Source organism: Netta rufina (genome assembly GCF_964035555.1).
Source record: "Netta rufina genome assembly, chromosome: 4".
Taxonomy (NCBI): domain Eukaryota; kingdom Metazoa; phylum Chordata; class Aves; order Anseriformes; family Anatidae; genus Netta; species Netta rufina.
Genome location: NC_140127.1, coordinates 49,473,025 through 49,491,567, shown reverse-complemented (window position 1 = coordinate 49,491,567; position 18,543 = coordinate 49,473,025). Strand labels below are relative to the sequence as shown.

General features: G+C 38.3%; 1 protein-coding gene across 1 annotated transcript in view; it reads right to left on the bottom strand.

The window, feature by feature from the left end:
• SCFD2 (sec1 family domain containing 2) overlaps positions 1-18,543 on the bottom strand; it is a 193,692-nt gene that overhangs the window by 122,778 nt on the left and 52,371 nt on the right. Inside the window, exon 4 of the mRNA XM_084285891.1 lies at positions 14,123-14,298. Coding sequence (XP_084142017.1) covers positions 14,123-14,298 — 176 coding nt within the window. The remainder of the gene's footprint in view (positions 1-14,122; positions 14,299-18,543) is intronic.

Sequence of the window (18,543 nt, the reverse complement as noted above, 5' to 3'; positions counted from 1 at the left end):
CTTATGCTTCTCAAATAATAGGTAATGATCACTGTGTGACTGCAACGTTCATGACATGCTGCTTTATCTTTTAAATAAAATACATGTAGTTTGCCAGCTTCAAAACTGACCTCACAACATTGGGATTTCATACTGTTGGAGGAATTTTAGTGTTATTTCTACCAGATCTCCAACCATCCAGAACTTAACTATTAAATTTGAAGCTATCAGCACATGAAGAACAAATCTCTCTCTCAAGGGATATTATAAAGAAACTTTGTGAAAGATCACAGCGCAAAATATAAACAGCTGTAAAAATTAAAATATCAAGTCCATTTTCCTGACAGTACATAATTATTGCATAAAGTATGTATTTTGTTCATAATAACTTGTAGATGTGTGAAGAACTGAAAAGGAAACTTTACTTATATTTCTCAGGAAGTTTTTCCCCAACAGATTTTTGTTGAAATGGCTCTCCTGGTCTGTGTAATGTCCTTAGCTTCTCAGCCTTTCATGCCTGCTACATTATTCAGCTGGTAGACTTGTGAATTATGAGATTATGAATAATGTGATGTTCAGTATATATAATATGAAGACTACACTTAAAATTTTTTTTGGAAGAGATGCAAAAGCAGTTTGCTTCTCAAAAAAAAACAAAACTAAAAGCACATTCTGAAACAGACATGGAAGGATAAAGGATGACATCTTCCAACAGCAAAGGACGCTTGGAAGTTCAGCAATGGGTGGGGAATAGTTGGGAAGGGCGGCAATTAGAAATGTTTTGGAAGAAGAAAACTTTTTTTTTTTTTTTTGAGGGGGGGTTATTTCTACCGTGCCAATCACAATTTAAGTTAAATTCAAGTTTATTTTTCCTCATTTGGTTTATGATCTCATCTAGTCATCAAGGATGATTGATGATGTTTCAGGATTTGGGCTCTTGCCAGCTACAAGTAAAAGGGAATTATTTATTTTTCTTTAGCACTATAGTGCTGCCATTAGCCGTATCCCGCCCCTTTTTGTTTACAGCCTGTCACTGAAGCCACAGCTTTATTTTAGTGTGCTATGAGCTCTTGTCTGGGTTTGATAGTGTAAGCAGTCTAGTAGAAGTCTTGCACAATGAACATCAGTCTGCCCAGAAACCATGCGAACTTTACTTCTGAAATAACTCCTCCGCTGCTCCATACAGGGTTGTCCACTCCATTGAAATGTGGACTTAAAAGCCATACTCGAGCAATGGGCACTATCGCTTTCCTTGTGGTAAAACTACATTTGTTTAATCCCTTTAAAAACAAACAAACAAGAAAATTACTTTGACCTTTGCCTTGGCACAAGGGGTCTGATTTGAAATGTGTATTACATTTCTAGCATACTCTGTGTCCAGCTGAACTAGGTCAGATTTATGTGCAATTAGGAAAAAAGGAAACGAAAGCAGTTTGGTTTTCATGTTTGTTAATATCAAAACATCTTGTATTGGCATTAAACTTTAAACTGAAACACACAGTAGTATGAAAAAAAAAAAAAGATTACTAGAAAAGGAGCGGCCTTCTAAAAATTGCATTAAGCAAATGGTATGGACTTTCTTACTCACATTTTTTCTGGTTTAAACTGTTCAAAAATGTGTGTTTGAATGTCCCCACTTTGGCTGTACATAAGCCACAGGGAGGTTTTTTTGCATGAACTCTTCAACCTGAGAGTTTTAGCAGAAAAGCTTCTTTACAAGGCTTAATTAAAAGCAGGTTTAAGTCGGGGCCCTCGCTTACTCTGGTTTTTATTTTGGCCTTCTCTCTATGTCAGAAGTCAAGTCCCAAAAGAGAAATGAAGTTCATTATTGAGTCAGGAGAATATTTTCTCCTTCATTCTAAGCCCAACTAAACATGTTTCAGGTTTGAGGTTGGCTTTAGGTACCTCCAAATGAGATTTTACTTTATATGCACCTAAGGGTGAAATGTAAGAAGATGCTAATCACAATTTTTAACTTTGCCCTACATAATAAATAATGTGTGAAAAGCAGACTGCAATCTCCTTTGCATGCATCTGATTTGGTACGGGGCGCTGTATACTCCAAACAGATGGTGCTCGGAATCGGTGTATTTCACACCACGAGAGGTTCATGCTAAATGCAACGTCATCGTGATGAAGTGTGCTAAACAGTCATGTGGTCGTGTTATAAAACGCACTGAGCAATGTAGCGAACCAGAACAGTACTGAGGATCTGTAGGAAAACAGACAACTTTTTCCAAAGAGTTTTAAGTAATTTGTGACTTAGGAAATCAGATACCATGTGGCGGTTTTTAAGGCGTACTTTCCTCAAAGGCAAAATTATATTTTAGCATAAATAAATAGAAGAAAGAGGGTTCCTATTCATGCCTAAAACCCAGAGAAGTTTTCTTCCCACATTGCCTAGTCTAATGAAAGTGGCCATGAAGAGAAATATGTGCAGTACAATGCACTGCGATTTCGACAGAACAGAAACATGTGGTCATTCTGGTGCAAGAAACAAACAAGCACCAATAATCAGGCTGTTAATCACTTTGGTTAATAGGAAACGTCTCATGTTATCTTTGGTGGTTTTGTAGCTGGACGGTAGGCCCAGACTAGTGCATCCTGTTTGCAACCAATAGCAGAAGCAGATGCAGGAGCGTGATATTTGTCATAAGCATTTCCAAGAATAAAAACGTGGGGATGTTTTTCAAAAGGCCGCTGAATGTTCACCAGATGTGAAGCACATGTGGCCCTTGAATGCGAGGGAATAATGCGACAATAAAGTTTAATCAATACAGCGTGTGCCAGTAATCACACCAAGATGACATGCAAATGTTTTAAAAACAAAAATATGTAAATTATTTTTAGTTCTTCAGGACAGAAAAACAGGTCACCTGGTCATCCACGAGTTGCTGTTTCCATTGTCATCTGAGAGCCCATCTGGGTGAAATATGTTACTCCCTGTGTGAGACGGCAGCCTAGCTTTTGTATTTTTGTATGGGAAATTGAGTTCCTGTGCCACTACTTACTGAAAACATTCAAGAGTTAAAAGATTTAAAGGTATCCTCTGCCTCTACGTATTTCATGAAAATAAAATTCCTCTGAACAGCACACGCAGGAAAAAGGTAACTAGATCCCAGCAAGGCTGCTTTACCCTATCTCAGAGCTGTCTCCTCTTTGCCTTACAGAATGGAAACAGCATGAGAAAGGGCACACTGCTCCACGCCTATCTTTACTCCTCTAAGTCCACCTATCAGATACTAAAGAAAAAATTCATTTTCCAGTGGTGATCACTTCTAAGAGACCTTGCTCAGGCCACGGATAAAACACAAATGCACACAGCGATATGCTAGGAAACATTTAATTTCACAGAGGTAACCAAACCATTTGCAGATGCTAACAACATTGGGAGTTCAAACTGATAGCCTTGCACAGGCTGAACTCAGAGAGGAAAGTTTCATCAGAGTAGCCTGCAAACCTTACATAGAATCAGAACCTGCAGCAAAACATTGAAATTCTGCATCCTGCTCGTGTACTTTTGGGCTGTCATGGCCCCTGAAATGCATGGGGGCTTCCCTATGTACACAGTGGTTGCCAACAAACGCATTCAGCCCCCTAGCAATTAATTGTTGGCACACGTGCTTTCAGTACATTCAACCTCCTCCCTGCAACAAACAAGATGGTACTCTGTAGATGTAGTGAAAAGATGCAGAGGACTATTTCCCTCCTGCAGTAGGCAGATTCTCAAGCAGCCTTTTATTTTACTTATTTATTTTCCCCAGGAACAGTGGAGAAGCATCATCAATTTTCTAAACAGTTCTCATAAAATACAACCTCTCACCAAGGCAAGCTTGGAGAAATGGCAGATAAGAAGACTCAGGGAAGGTGCTACCTGGGTTGTTCTACAGCTCTCTAGAGCTACCGTGGAATACAGGGTGCTTGAGTATTGTGTACTGGCTCCCTGAGTATTTCTTTGGGTAATTCCAAAAATGAAATAACCTGGACAGAATATCCATCACAGACTGGGCAAAAACCTACACGTAGGGGAGGTAGGGTAATTCACCCAGCTAAGGGTATTATTAATTAAAGAGATTGATCTTTGGGTAGTGCTTCATGATACCAAGAGCTTTAGATTTTTTGTTTCCTAATAATTATTATTCTGCAAGTAGAGACTTTCAGAATTTTCTCCTAACCATACCTGTTAAAACAGATGCATCACAAATGAACAATTTTTAAGAGGTAGTTTCAAAATGGAAGAAGTAATACAAATCAGACCAGAGGGAGTCTGCTCACCAAGCATAGCACAGCCCTTTTCAAAGTTTTTCTGAGTAAACAAGCAGTTGAGGACCCACACCAGCATCTCTTGGGGAACCTTTATTTTAATCACATTCTGTTCCTATTGAAAACTGAAAAAGAATATTTGGTGAGTTTCTCGTCTCTGGCACATTATCTATTCCTCTTCTCTTACATACATCCCTGAGCTTCAAAATTGAAGATTTTGAAAGTTTTCTCTTCCCCAGGCTGAGGCCCAGACTACTTATCTGTTACCTACATTTTACTCTCCTGAGGGATAAACCTACATCGACCAGACAGTTCAGCAGAATGGCAATGATTTATGGGCTAAGCCATTTATTTATTGTAACTACAACCATATGTTTTAACCTGCTATGAAATTATGAAATACTTCCCATCAATAGTCCAAGTTAAATTTCTATACTGAATTGCCTGTGTGAATGGGCAGTATTTCTGCACTCCAGACAGCGTGTGAGGATGTAAATACAGTCAACTGTATTCATGCCTTATTAGACACAGCTGCGCAAATGGGCTGTCGGACTCCATTAGAACGGATCGTACAAGTCGCACATATTCACAGTGCCCCTTGTTCCTGCAGGCAGCACGACTGCTTCAGAGCACGAGAACACTCACAAAACCATATTTCTGGTTGTTTTAAAGACTCACAGAGGCAAACAGTGTGGGATGGGGGAAACGCATCCAGAGAGACATGGCATTTTTCCTCCTGTGCCTACCACATTTTATGAACAAAACATTCTTACACAAAAATGTATGAAAGAATAACCACAGAGCAAACAACGCTGAAGAAGCCTCATACTAGGCAAATGCAGGTCATTTCTAGGAAGAGGGAAAATATTTTCTTTTGCATTTTTTGGGGAAGGTGATGGCAAAGAAGGCAACAGTCTTGTTCCACTATCATGACTTGTATCAGCCTTCTTGCTCCTCTGAGCTAGGAACATGATGGCTAGCAGTTTTCAGCATAAATCCACTTTTGCAGGCCTCTATCGCACTGACTTTAACATTCCTGTACCTGAAGACAGTGCCATGGGGTGAAACGGGTGGGCTCCCAGGGAGGTACTGCCTTAGATCGAGAAGGACCCTACAGAAATTTCAGGGTAACAAAAGGTAACTTAGTTGAAGAGCCATGGTCTGGAGCAATGACACAACCCTCTTCCATTGAAAACATGGCCAAGAACAAAGCAGGGTTCTGCAAGCTCTCTAAAGCACTGCAGGTTCAATTTCACCGTGTAGATTTGAAGGCAGCAGCCTTACCAACATGTTTGCACAGGCACATAAAGCCTCATCAAAGTTTATTTTTGCTGGGCAAGAAATCCTTTAGCACATTCTATGGGACACAATACAAATGACGAGGCTAGGCTTACAGCTAGGGGTAGTACTGTGCTAATACAAGCATCCGCTTTCCAGAGCGGGGCCGACTTGTGCCCAGACAACCCAGACTGTGGGAAAAGCAGCTCGGCGTGCCTGTGCGATGTGCCCAGAATGTCTGTGATCCAAGGAAGTGTGCGCGCCAGGGGAAGGGGAAATATGCAACTCGTTAAGGTGGAGACACGGAGAGAATGCGACATGGCAGCCCCGCTGTTAATTTTGGATATCGCCCACTGTAAAGTTTTCATTAATTTTTAGTTGTGTTATTTCTCCGCTTTCTCCTTGACAGTTTGTAGGAAATGATCAAGTATATCCTCCAAAAAAAAATGAGGAAAACTAAGGGGACAGACTAATGTAATCTCGCTCAAAGCCAGAGAGTTGTAGTGCTGGCACTATCAAGCTGGTTTGCAGATAAGAGATTTGACAGATTGCATATTGCCCTTGAGATAGCAACCACAACAATAAGCAGGTCCTATGAGAAAAGGTCTAACAACAAGATGCTGTGTGCTTTGGTGTTCATTTCACCTGGACTGTAAGAATAAGTCAACACTTATTTCCTTGAAGACTATAACGTAATTAGTGAGAACAGACAAAACCCAAAGGTAAAAAATGCAGTCCTGCTCTGAACCCATAGTAGGGACCAAATCCAGTTATTAGCTAAGAAATAATCTTAAAAAGAAAACCTGATTTTCTAACCTAGACTGTAACAAGCCGAGTGGGAAAAACGCACCTAACAAATCTTTTTATCCAAAAGCATGGGTGTCATAATGAACAAAACTGCAAAGCAAGGCCTTAGGGGGAGTACACAGCAGAAGCTTTGCATCCCAGAGCACAATTATCCATCTTTTATATCAAGTGTTTTGTCTTTGTACATAGAACATTAACTTAACAGTTCCCATTGACTTAGCATGCTTAGCCTCCTCTCCCCACTAGGCTTTTTAAGTTTTATTGGTGTGGACGTTTATTCACTTAAGAAAGCCACTTCTTTATTAAATGCTAATTTTAGAGTTCTCACATGACTCTTATCTGCATATAAAATATTTGCTCTTTCAGAAGATGAGGAAGGGAGGTTTTTGCTCTTTAAATGAGAGCCACAGTGGCAATACTTTGCAATTTTTCAGACCAAACACAAACACATTTCTGTGACAAGAATACAAAAAGATATTCTTAACTCCCATGTGATATGGTAACCCCACTTAAGATATTTTAACCCCCTGTCAGCCAGAGCTTGAAAAACTTTAAACAGTTTTCTTTCAGTTGATTAATACATTGTGTCAGTAGAAACTCTAAAAGGATTTAATGTTAAAACAATTCCTACCTGTATTTTTTTTTGTTTGCAAAGTGGTCTGATAAGAACATTCTACCCACAGAAAGCTAGTGTGACTAGAAGTATATGATATAAATGATACAATATTTTATAAAGTATTTTATATAATTACAAATAATTATATATAAAAATATACATATAAAAATACCTAAGGATACATACATTCTGAACACAACTAGATGGACTGTCTTAATTGTGGCACATCAAGCTTGGGAAGCAGTCCGTAGCTGACCTCCCCAGGAACACAGAACATGTAAGCAACGAAGTCCTCCGCTATAGAATACCAAGCGTGATGCACAAACCCAGATACACTCCAAACTGCTTGTCATTTCCACAAACTCAGGCCACTGATTTACCCATATTGCTGTAGCCCTGAGTTCTTTCCAAGAACTTGGGTTTCTGTTTTAAAAAAAATGCATAGAAAAAAAAAAAAAAAGATTTTTTGTTAAAAACAACTTATGGTATCATGAACACTAAAGACATTGAACAAGTAAAAGAAATGAACTGAGGCATAGGAGGCAGAAACACTATTCTGGGGCTTGTATATTACAGCATTTAAGTGAGACCATGAATTTTATGTAGAACGAGGTCTCTTCCAACCTAGAAAAATTCTGTGATTCTGTGATTCTGTGAAAGTTAAAAATATCCCATGTATACAGGCAGAATCCAAATAAGCTTACATGTTCTACAATTGACTCCCAGTTTAAATGGAATAAGCCTAGCAAACAGATGGTGCAGTAAGAACTTACTGTAAATAATTTGGAGGCTTAAGCGGGTATATGCTGAAAGACTGTTTTCTCTTCAGAAGTTATCAACAAATTATATTTGATCCTTTAGCTGTGTAAGACACAATTGGTATCAGTGTCCAAACTGCAATCTCATCAAAAAAGTACCAAATTCCAGGGGATGACCTTTGCTATCAACGTGGCACTATGCAAGACTCCCACCAAGGCAATTCATTCCATATGTAGCTTTATGTTATGAATTGACTATGTGTTTTTTTTTTTTCTCCCTTTGAATAATATCTCTAATTACAGACAGCTAATGTCATGGATCCTCTTTCCAAATGCTGTTAAATATCTCTTCTAAAAAGATTTATCGACCAACATTGTAGGCCACCAGAAGGACAATTTATTGAGCTGAGTTGAGCTACATAATTATAAATTACATGTAGACTAAAGCAATATAAATAATAATAACAAGGAATGCTACTGATCTTAATCTATTCAATGCAGAAATAAAGCTCCCACTACAGCTGAACTATGAATCACTTTTGCAGAGCAAGAGCAATTAATCCAAAAGCTTTTCTATTTCCTCTCTGCTCTGCATCAATCTGCTTGCTTCGGCAGCCCTGAAGCCTATGCTTAAGCTTTTGGTTTACACCAGTTTAGAGTCAAACTACCATCTAGAGAAGTCTAGAGGTCTGAAACCTCCAGTGAGTTCTGGGCAGGGAAATTCTGCAAGATGTCTTACAGCTTCCAAATCTCTTGGCACAGGGTCCCATGCAGGCATGCATATTTGAACACCACCTATCATATTGTGCAATATCCAAAAGTGCAAGTAAATAATAATGTCATCCTTGATTAAGTAATGCATCTTGTCTACACTGCATTTGTAAAAGACAGTAAAAAAAAATCAAGGCACAAGACAGAATGGTTATCAACGCCCAAGCTATTACATCTTGCTACTGAAACACTAACTGCAATTTCAAATATTCAGCTGTATTGCCGTTTTTTTCCACTCCTCTTTTCTGAGTTTGCACTCTAATATTCATCGGAGAAAAAGTGATGTCATTTTATTAACCTCATAACCACTTTAAGCCAACAGAAAAATAAAAACATTGGAATGACCATCTGGCATAGAGTTTCTGTTTCTCTTAAAAACAAGTCTGTATTTTCTGTTTCTCATGACACTATGGACAAAAAACAAATCTTCTGACAAATTTTACAGCACCAAAAGAGAAAATAGAACTATAATTAAACAAATCTAACTTTATTTAACATTTAAACATGAAAATATTATCCTGTCAGAAGCTCTCCATGCACATGTAGCTTCAACCATCAGAATGTTTGACTTACTTATTATATCAACAGAAGCTAGTAAAAACTCCGGATACTTTTGCTATATCATTACATTTTCTTTCCTATGATAGAACAGATTTGAAAAACAAACAAAATAAACTGTTATCTAAATAAAAAAAATTGCAACTCATCCTTTAAAAACAAAAAAGTTAACTTTAGAAGTTAATATCTTTGATAGATATCTCACATTCTGTACTGAATTCATGCTTAAGAATGAATTTGATATAGTAATGTCACAGCCCATCTTGTAAGATCTAATCAAATCATTGCTTGCAAATTGACATTACAATGCTCTATCTATTTCTCTAAGCAGTCAACATTCCTGACAGAGACTAGAGATATAACAGTAACACGCTATTGAACTAGTTAGGCTGAACAAAAGGTCAAGTCCAAGAGGAACAGGAGGTGGTTGCGCGCATATTCATGTCAAACCAGTGTCATCAATGCTGTCCTGCTAGAAACACATCATTTCCAAACTCACTGAATACATTTCTGGTGCCATAGCTGGGAGATGCTACGTGACCACTGGCCAGCTCAGGAAAGCACTCACCTCAGACAATGAAAGGAGTCAAAGTTTGGAGGGGAATTGGTCCCAATTCAAAGGGCTTTAATTCTGAGAAGTTAAACAATTCAAAGAGGTGAAAGCTGAAAGAATTTTAGCTGGGTGTGAACCATAAAGTTAGCCAACCAACGCAATGTAGTCCCCAGTTTACGCTCTGCTTTTTTACCTACAAAATGAAAATTTGAACATTTTGCAGTGTCCCCCTAAGTACTGAAGTTATTTAATTCCCCAGTAAACTGTGAGCTGCTGGTCAGCAGGTACATCATCTTTCTGCCAAAAAAGCCCCAAGAAGCAACAATCCCCTCCCCAACACTATAATGACAAACAATAAAGAATTTGGTAATCTCGTCCTTATTTTGAACAATGCAGTTGTTTTAATGTAATAGTTCTGGTACATTTGCAGTTTTAAAATGAATTTTAGCCAGACGTCTCAAAAACCAGAATGTCCTCATCCTAAAGAAGAAACACCCCCTTCCTCACTCTTTTCTGGTCAAAATAGCATTTTGCTTTCAACAGACCTGGAACAAAAACTTGCCTGATAAAGTATGAGTTGCTTGTAAAGAATATAGCAAGGAATACCAATAATACTGCAGAAGACATTTTTCTTTCAGTCTTAGTTCTTACTACTCATTATATGTTATGGAAAGCAACAATTATGTAGGCATCTACATCAGAACTTTCTACTGTGGGATCCAAACGGTACACACAAGAACTGGCAATTTAAATCCACTCAGCTTAATGGAAAGGTTTGTATTTAAAGACGTGCAGGAGGCAATTAGCTAAGGACTAGATGTACAACATGTTTGTTTGGCACATAGTGCCAACTGACAGACCTGTTGGCAGAATTTGCTGCCTTGCAGAAATGACAGTACTAAGAGTCAAGTTTTTATCATGGTAGAATGTCTTTGCTCATGACAATTTACAGAAACTTCAAATTAAATTAAATCCTCCTTCTTCTGTCTCGTTGCAGAGGATAGTAGTAGAATTTCACATTGCTTGGAGAGGGTCTTTTTTCTTTGGGGGTAAATACATTTCTCGTATTCCATTAGACACTTTACTCTTAAATCTTGACAACAAGATTATGCCAGAAGCATGCTGCCAGTTCGAAGAGGCAGCATCCCACTGGGGGACTTTCAGAGCAATTCCCTTTACAGAGGACCTGCACTTCCCCTGGGGCACATCATGCCCCCACTCACACTGTCTGGTGCTGCTGGGTACTTTTATACTGAATGTGCAGGTGGAAATCCCTGCTCAGTGCACGCGTGAGTGATATATGCTAAAAATGATGAACAAAAATATTTTTACTCTCACATTTTTTTTTTTCAACTCCAAAGAGAGCTCCTCTTCTTGGCTGTTGTATTTCATGGGCCTCTACTGCTTAATAAACCTCCATGAAAGTCATAATTTTGAGGAGAACAGGGGATATAGCTGAACAGAGCTGAAAACCATGAAATGACAACACTATTTCTTACTTTCTATTATCTCCCTGAAGTTTGAATCCTCACTTGAAGGAAAACAATGTAGTCACATAGGAAGTATGTGGGAGGAAGGAAAACCTTAAGAAAAGGAAAATACTATGCAGAAAAAAAAAAGAAAAAAAAAATCAAGAAAAGGAAGATACTATACCTTCTTGGTAAATGAAGCATATTGTTTTAAGTCACAAAACATTTTACACTTCTGGGTAGAGCTCCATAATGTGCAAGATTGAGCAGCAGAACACAGAAAAATGTGATTGACAGGATGGAACATCCTGATGCAATACTCTTAACCCAGCACATGAATTACTTTCCCTTGAGGTTAAGGCCATAACCCCATCAAAATCTAAATTTGCTTTCACATCATTCATCCATCCCAGTTAAGGAGAAGACCACTCCGACCACTCCATAATAAGCATGTAGATATGTACAAGACATCACAGATCTAAAAATGCAGTTACAGATTTTTAATTATGGTAAAATATCAGAAGTAGGTTACTTTCTACATGTGCTAGGCCATGTTTAGAACTGAGTACCTGTAACATCCACTGAATGTGATGAAGAATCAAGAAGGTGTTCAAAAGAGAAGGGAAATGGAAGAGGTTACTCAGTGTAAAACTAAAACTTTAATGTCAGCAGTGTGTATGTTTTATGTTTATTTGTTTTTGTTTTTTTTTTTTTGAAAAGCACAATGTAGACTAAGCAAAGAATTGGGAGGCCAATCACAGAGGTTCAGTAATTAGAGAAATTCCAAAAACATGCAAATGTATTTTGGGGGGAAATCTGAGAATCCTACCACTGGCTGTTTATACTGGCTTATCTTCTTTGGCATCAGCTGAAGTCTGGCATGCATCCATAAGGGAAAAATCTAGAATTCCTATATTGCCCAAAGTCTAATAATATTTCTCCCAGTAGATCTCTCATAAACAGTTGTCTTCTACATGGTTCCAACATAGGATAGCAACAGCACTACTTACATGTTGAAACAATTCCTTCATATTGAAGATTCTTTTAAAATTTATTATTTTAGAATGTCTGAAACATAACAGTTCTACTAAAGAATTTCTCAGTAATCCTGCTGGAATAGGCTACCACGATGTTAAATTTAGTGTGGACTGCTATGTACCAACCATTCACAATATAATATTATAGTTTTCTTTTTCTTTCCTCTTTTTTTTTTTTAAATAAAGAAAATCTCTGAGGTCTTCTGGGACTCTCAGTATTTTGCTCTTCCTACAAGACTCTGTCAGCAGATCAGGGACAGGCCATGCTCTCAGAAACAGATAATGCATCTCAGACTCCATCTTCAGAATAGTCAGTAAAAGGATACATGCTGTGCACATTGCGTATTTCAAAATAATTGTTGCTTGAACTACTGAAAATGAGCATATTCTTAAGCAACAATTATGTTAGCCTAGAAGGTTTGCTTTGGCTAACATACTTTACCTTAATATGATGTGTGGAAGGCAGTGGGTATAATCTAAAGCTGTGTACAATTACAAGAACGTTTGTTATACATTTCTTTTTTTATGAAACATATAGTTTGGTTGTTTTTTACCTCTGTTTTTCCCACTCCCTGCTGATTTGAGGCATGTTTTTTATAGGCAGTTGCCTGCTGTTGTGAAAACAATGCTGAGCTTGCAGCTTTATTTTGATTCTAACACTAGGCTGGAATGGATGGAACATACACAGCTTCTGCAAAAAGACAGCTAGGTGACATGAGTTACTGCAAGAGAAAGAAGGGGACTGTGGGCTGTCAGTCCCATGCTCTACCATCCAGACAAAACAAAGAATGGCTGCAATGATGTCTTTTACCTGATATGTTTTTTTTGTTTGTTTGTTTGTTTTTTTAAATAAACAAGGTTGTATATGTTACTTAAAAATATTTCAGTCTTTGCAAAGGAGGATAGTTGTTTTATTTATTTATTTATTTATTTATTTTATTAGCATAGATAAGAACTTGGTAATAAAGTTGTGCATGTTTCTCCCCCGCATGTCCCAAATGTTCACTGACTACAAAGCTATAAGGCATGGTCTGAGTCTTCTTATTGAATCAGAAATTATGTACTGCTGTCAGAAATCACATGGAAGGTTGGGTTGTTGGTTTGTTTGCAACATTTAGACAAAGGCAGTTAATCTATCCCAAAGAAATACCTGTTTTTTGTTGAATTCTACATGATACATTTCACTTACTTAAGGCTGACTCTAACTTAATTATAAGTTATCTTGTGAGGACTTCCCTTTTGCTAAAATTCCAGAAAATGGTTCCTGCAACACAACTGCAGGAGAAACTGCTCAGGGAGGAAAGCGTTGAGCTTTTCCTTAATTTTGCAAAGATTACCTCTATTAGGTTCTTTGAAAAACTCCTCCTTTGTACAGTACATCTCCAAAGGTTACTAGGATAGAGTTCAAAATACCACTAGCTCTTAATTTCCCGAGAGAAATCCAAGTGTGATACAAAAGGCTATGTCAATATTGCTGTGGCCACCAACAGGATGCCATAAAAAACGCAGTAGTGGGAGAAACAGAGAGGAGATGATGTCTGTGAGCAAAAGAAATCTCACTCTCATGTGCATGGAATTTGCTACTGTGTTTACATCAGCTTAGTAAATTACACAAGCTTTACACTCACATAGTAATAAACAGTCTTCTCTGCATTTGATTTGACATATTACCTTCAAGATGTGTCTTCAGGCAGATAGTAATTATCATCATCATCCTACTCAGTGCTAAAATTTGTATAATCTTTACATTTCATATAGATATAAAACCATCACCCAATTCGGATTGTTTATGTACTTGCCCTTTAATGTTTAGCCTTTTGTTTCTAGAATTGCTCCTAGATAAAACTATAAAGGTTAACTGTGTAAGTTCCCATTCCTTTTTCATTTTAACAATAAAGAACAGCTTTTTAACAGGACATCCTACAAACTTCATAAAAAAAAAAAATACAACCTAGAGAATTCAATGGGAATTTTATAAAAATATAACGTTTTTACTCAAGCAAAAAAAAAAAAATAGTTGACATAGTACTTACTTGCAGAAGTAATCTCTCAAAGGCTAGGAAGTTGTCCCACTTGGAAATCTGGGGGTGTTTCAAAGTCTGGACTGTGGCCAGCACAAGCTGTAGAAGACCACAATGGTTCTCCAAAGCTTTGAGATTATTTTTGAAAAGCTGAATGTATGAGCTGAGTTGTTCTGGGGTGACTCTACCTGTGGACAGGAAAACAAGACACAGCATTTAGTGGTAGCAATTACTGTAAAGCCTCATGTGAACCTAGATTTTTAAGCAGTAGAGAATCAGTTATAGAGAACTTTAGAGCCTTTCTCCATTATGGGCCACATCCTGGGCTCGTTGCATTCACTGGGAGCTTTAGATGGCAGAAATAGGTCAGAATGCTTCATACACATATCGTGGCTTATCAGATGCAGTAAATGAATCCTGATTTCACCCATTATCTGAAGAGAAATTCCTGTACCCCTACATTGGCCTGTGAATCTCTCCTTAACAAAAGCACATAAGGGGTGTCATTCAGGCCACAGAAACACTACAGGATCAGCAGTTACTCCATCTAACATTAAAATATCATCTGAGCTGTTCAATTTGTATTTTAGAAGAGACATTTCACCTGTTCCAGGGAGAAGGGGACACTAATGCCCCTGTGAGCTCAGGCTCAAAGAGAAAAGTCTGTAACGTTTCATCTAACCTAGGAAAATCATGGTAGGTGATCACACACCATCAACACACAAGGAAAAACAGTGTCAAAACACCATCCTAATAGCAAGTCTAGACCACAGTCCAGGCCAGGGCTGTTTCCTGGTTTCTGGCAGCCTCCGCCAGTAACAAGTCATCTTCCTCAAGTAAACCAGAGCTAAAGAGCAGGGACACATGAGACGGAGTGACGAGAATCCTTAAACAGAACAAGCTTCGGTGCCAGGAAGGCACTAGGCTGAACTGATGCTAGGTGTTTCATGCCTTACACCACTCTGATCATTTTATTTGGTATTTTTCCATAAAGGAAAAATCTCGTAAGAAGAAACACATATACTGTGTTTCTTCTGTGCATTTGGTTATTTCATCAGTTTACAAACATCTCCATCTGCCACCATCCTTTCAGAATCATGTAAGTGGGGAATGAATGACTCCAGCAGCGAACTGATGCTGAAAGCACTTTCTCTTAGCTTCAGTGATACCACAGGCAGTCTTTGGAGGAGCATTTAGATTAGGGAAAGCTGCTAAATAAAACAAAAACACACAAGGTCTTTATGTGAATTTTAACGGAGAGCATCAAACCGAAAAGTCAGCAAATTAACACACAAATCAAGCTGACACCGCTCAGTAGGCCCGAGAGCTGACAAAAGGCTTCTACGGTTAGTCCGCATAGGCTAAAATAGCAACCACTGCCATGTGTGTTTTTAGACTAAACACTGGAGCTTTCAGTCTTGTTTTATTTCTTTTAAAGCTGTGTCAGGCAGATTTACATGGTGATTTGAAAATGTCAGCCCATGAGGCCTTGCAGCATACCTTTGATAATGACTGCATTATTACCTTTAGCATTCATGATATATAGCAGCATATTCAAAAACTGATAACTTGCTTCAATTGAGAAAACATGAAGTTGCCTCACACACAACAGTGAAAATGTTTCAAGACTGCTGATTTCAATTTTTCAAAATAATTTTGGGAGTTTTGTTCCATGTTGTTCCTTGCGAAAGTGAATCCAGATGCATTGCTGGATCAGCCTAGGATCAGCTCAGCACCATTTTAGATAAACACTGAAATACTTTCCCACCCTCGGAGTACCACCAAGAGAAGGTCCAACACATGTAAATGTAAGTGAAATCCTGACCTTAGTAAGTCATTAACAAAACTTGCTGGCATCGAAGAGTCCAGCATCTCATTTGTAATATTTACAATATCCATGGAACTGCTCAGATCCAGGGTTCAAAAGCTCCAGCCAATTTCTACACAGAAATCTCCCTGGACAGCTGTTAGATGCATATAACTATTCCAGTAGATGAGGAAAGGAATTTAAGAAAGTCATTGGTGGTACTCAGCAAATAAATTACTTCTTCTGAGGCCTAAATCCTCACCACCTTCCCTGCTGCTTGCTCACAGGGGGAGATTTCAGCACAAAGCCAAAACCAGACTAAATTTAATCTAATCCCACCCCAACCAGCCCCTCTGCTGCTTCAAGTCCTTTTGTCTTGCTATGTAGTACACAACTCCTACGAAATCAAAAGGAGACGGATGACAACTACATCTTCATGTACCAACTCTTCCTTTGTTCTCCTAAAGCAAATCCAGAGATTCAGAGGCAGGAGATGGCAACTACAGGCAGAAGGGACTGCAGCAAGGCTGCCTTGTCTTGCTCCCACCTCCCCTTCATGCTCCGTTGTGGTCATACTCTGCGACCCTACACCTACACAGAGTCCAAATCTCTGCGTGGGCACAGGGGTCTGACTCACGAGGACTGTGTTACACTGCAGTTGGTCATCTTTTAATTCCAAATTGTGGGAAGAAAGAGAAGTATGACCTCAACCTCCCCTACGGGATTTAAAAGTACTGATAACCTTTCTTGCACAAACACTGAGATTCCGTGCTGCCTAAGAAGTAACCTTTACCATTAAAATAGCGTAGGGAATGAAACTGGATGTTACAGGAGGAAGGAAGTCTGGATGTCACAGAAACACGATGGACTAGGTACCAGCCTCACTACTGAAGAGCCAGTTCTCAACCAGGAAACACTGCAAGCGAGCGTGCTGAGGCAGCTCTGCACATTAGAGATCTGATAAACTCAGGATAAAAAAGAGAGGTAACAGGGATAGAATAGAATCTAATTGTGTCACTTGGGAAAGGATGGCAAAAACAATTCTATCAGGGTATTACAGTAATTTCTGTAATTACAGTATTACCAGGGTTGCACATCACTACATACAGGGATTTCTGGGATAATGTTTAATTCACGAAAACTGTCTCAATCAGGAACATGAAATTCCAAGACACAGAATAAAAAAAAAAAAAAAAAACAAAGGCAAATGAAAGTGGTCACCCAAACACTACTGGGTGCAAAAATCAGATTTTCTCTATAAATAGTCACTGGGACTGTTTTAGATTTACCCATGAAGACCAGCGAGGCTTGTATATGAAGAAACCATTTAAAGAAGAAAAAAATTAAGGAAGTTATCATGGTATAGTTTTAACTGAGTTTAAACCAAATTAATTCAAATTAAAACAATGAAAGAAACAAAGGAAATCCTATAAGATTAGATTTAGGCACTAGGAAACACAGGGAAAGAAGCCAGGCTTGTTTAGAGCTTGTAAAGGAAATTTGATAAACCATGAAAGTTATACAGATAGATGAAAGAAGAAAGGGAATGAATGTTTGTTGTCTGTTGGAAGTATGCAATGATCAAGACATGACCCAGGAAATAAGTCAACTATTCTGCCCTGGGTTTCACGCCACAGTGCAGTGGGAAATGACCAATGACGATGAGGTCATTTCAGCAAGGTTACCATATTAGAACTAATAAAAAGCAGTTTAAATCAGGTAAAGCAAAGCAAGTTCCGAAACAAGTTGCACATAAAACAAATAGCCAGTGGTAAGACTCCTACTAAACCTACCACATCAAGTAGATCAAAAAACAAAAATATTTATATTTAAGAAATGGTGAAAAATAACTACCTTACTAGTCTGATGACAGCAGTATGAAAAACTTCAGGACAAGCATTCAAAAAAAAAAACAAAACCACATTACATTCTAGAGGAAAATAGGATAAAGTACATTTATCAAAGAATACCATGTCAAACTGATATGTAACCTGTTTTCTAGACAGAACAAATTAATTACAACTCACATAGATTTAGCTTAGTATTAACTAAAAAACATATTTAACATAGGAAATAAACATACTTAACAGAGGAAAGATTAGGATTAGAAGTATTGTAATATACCTAAGAAACTTCCAGAAGTAGATGGCAAGGTAACAGGCATACAAAAAGAAAAGATTTTAACTGGAGCTTGGTAAAACCATACTGTGTGGGCACAAGTGTACACATAGTGCAGATTTGGGTACCAAACAGTGCCAAATCTGGTGCTGTCACAAGGCTGTGAAACATTACTAACACAGAGAAAAACAGAAGGGACAGCTGGATTACTTTTAGCATTGGAAAAACATACATGGGATGAAAATCTTAACAGTTTCATGGGATCACAGAATCACAGAATCACAGAATTTTCTAGGTTGGAAGAGACCTCAAGATCATCGAGTCCAACCTCTGACCTAACGCTAACAGTCCCCACTAAACCATTTCCCTAAGCTCTACATCTAAACGTCTTTTGAAGACTTCCAGGGATGGTGACTCCACCACTTCCCTGGGCAGCCTGTTCCAGTGCCTCACAACCCTTTCAGTGAAGAAGTTCTTCCTAACATCTAACCTAAAACTCCCCTGGCTC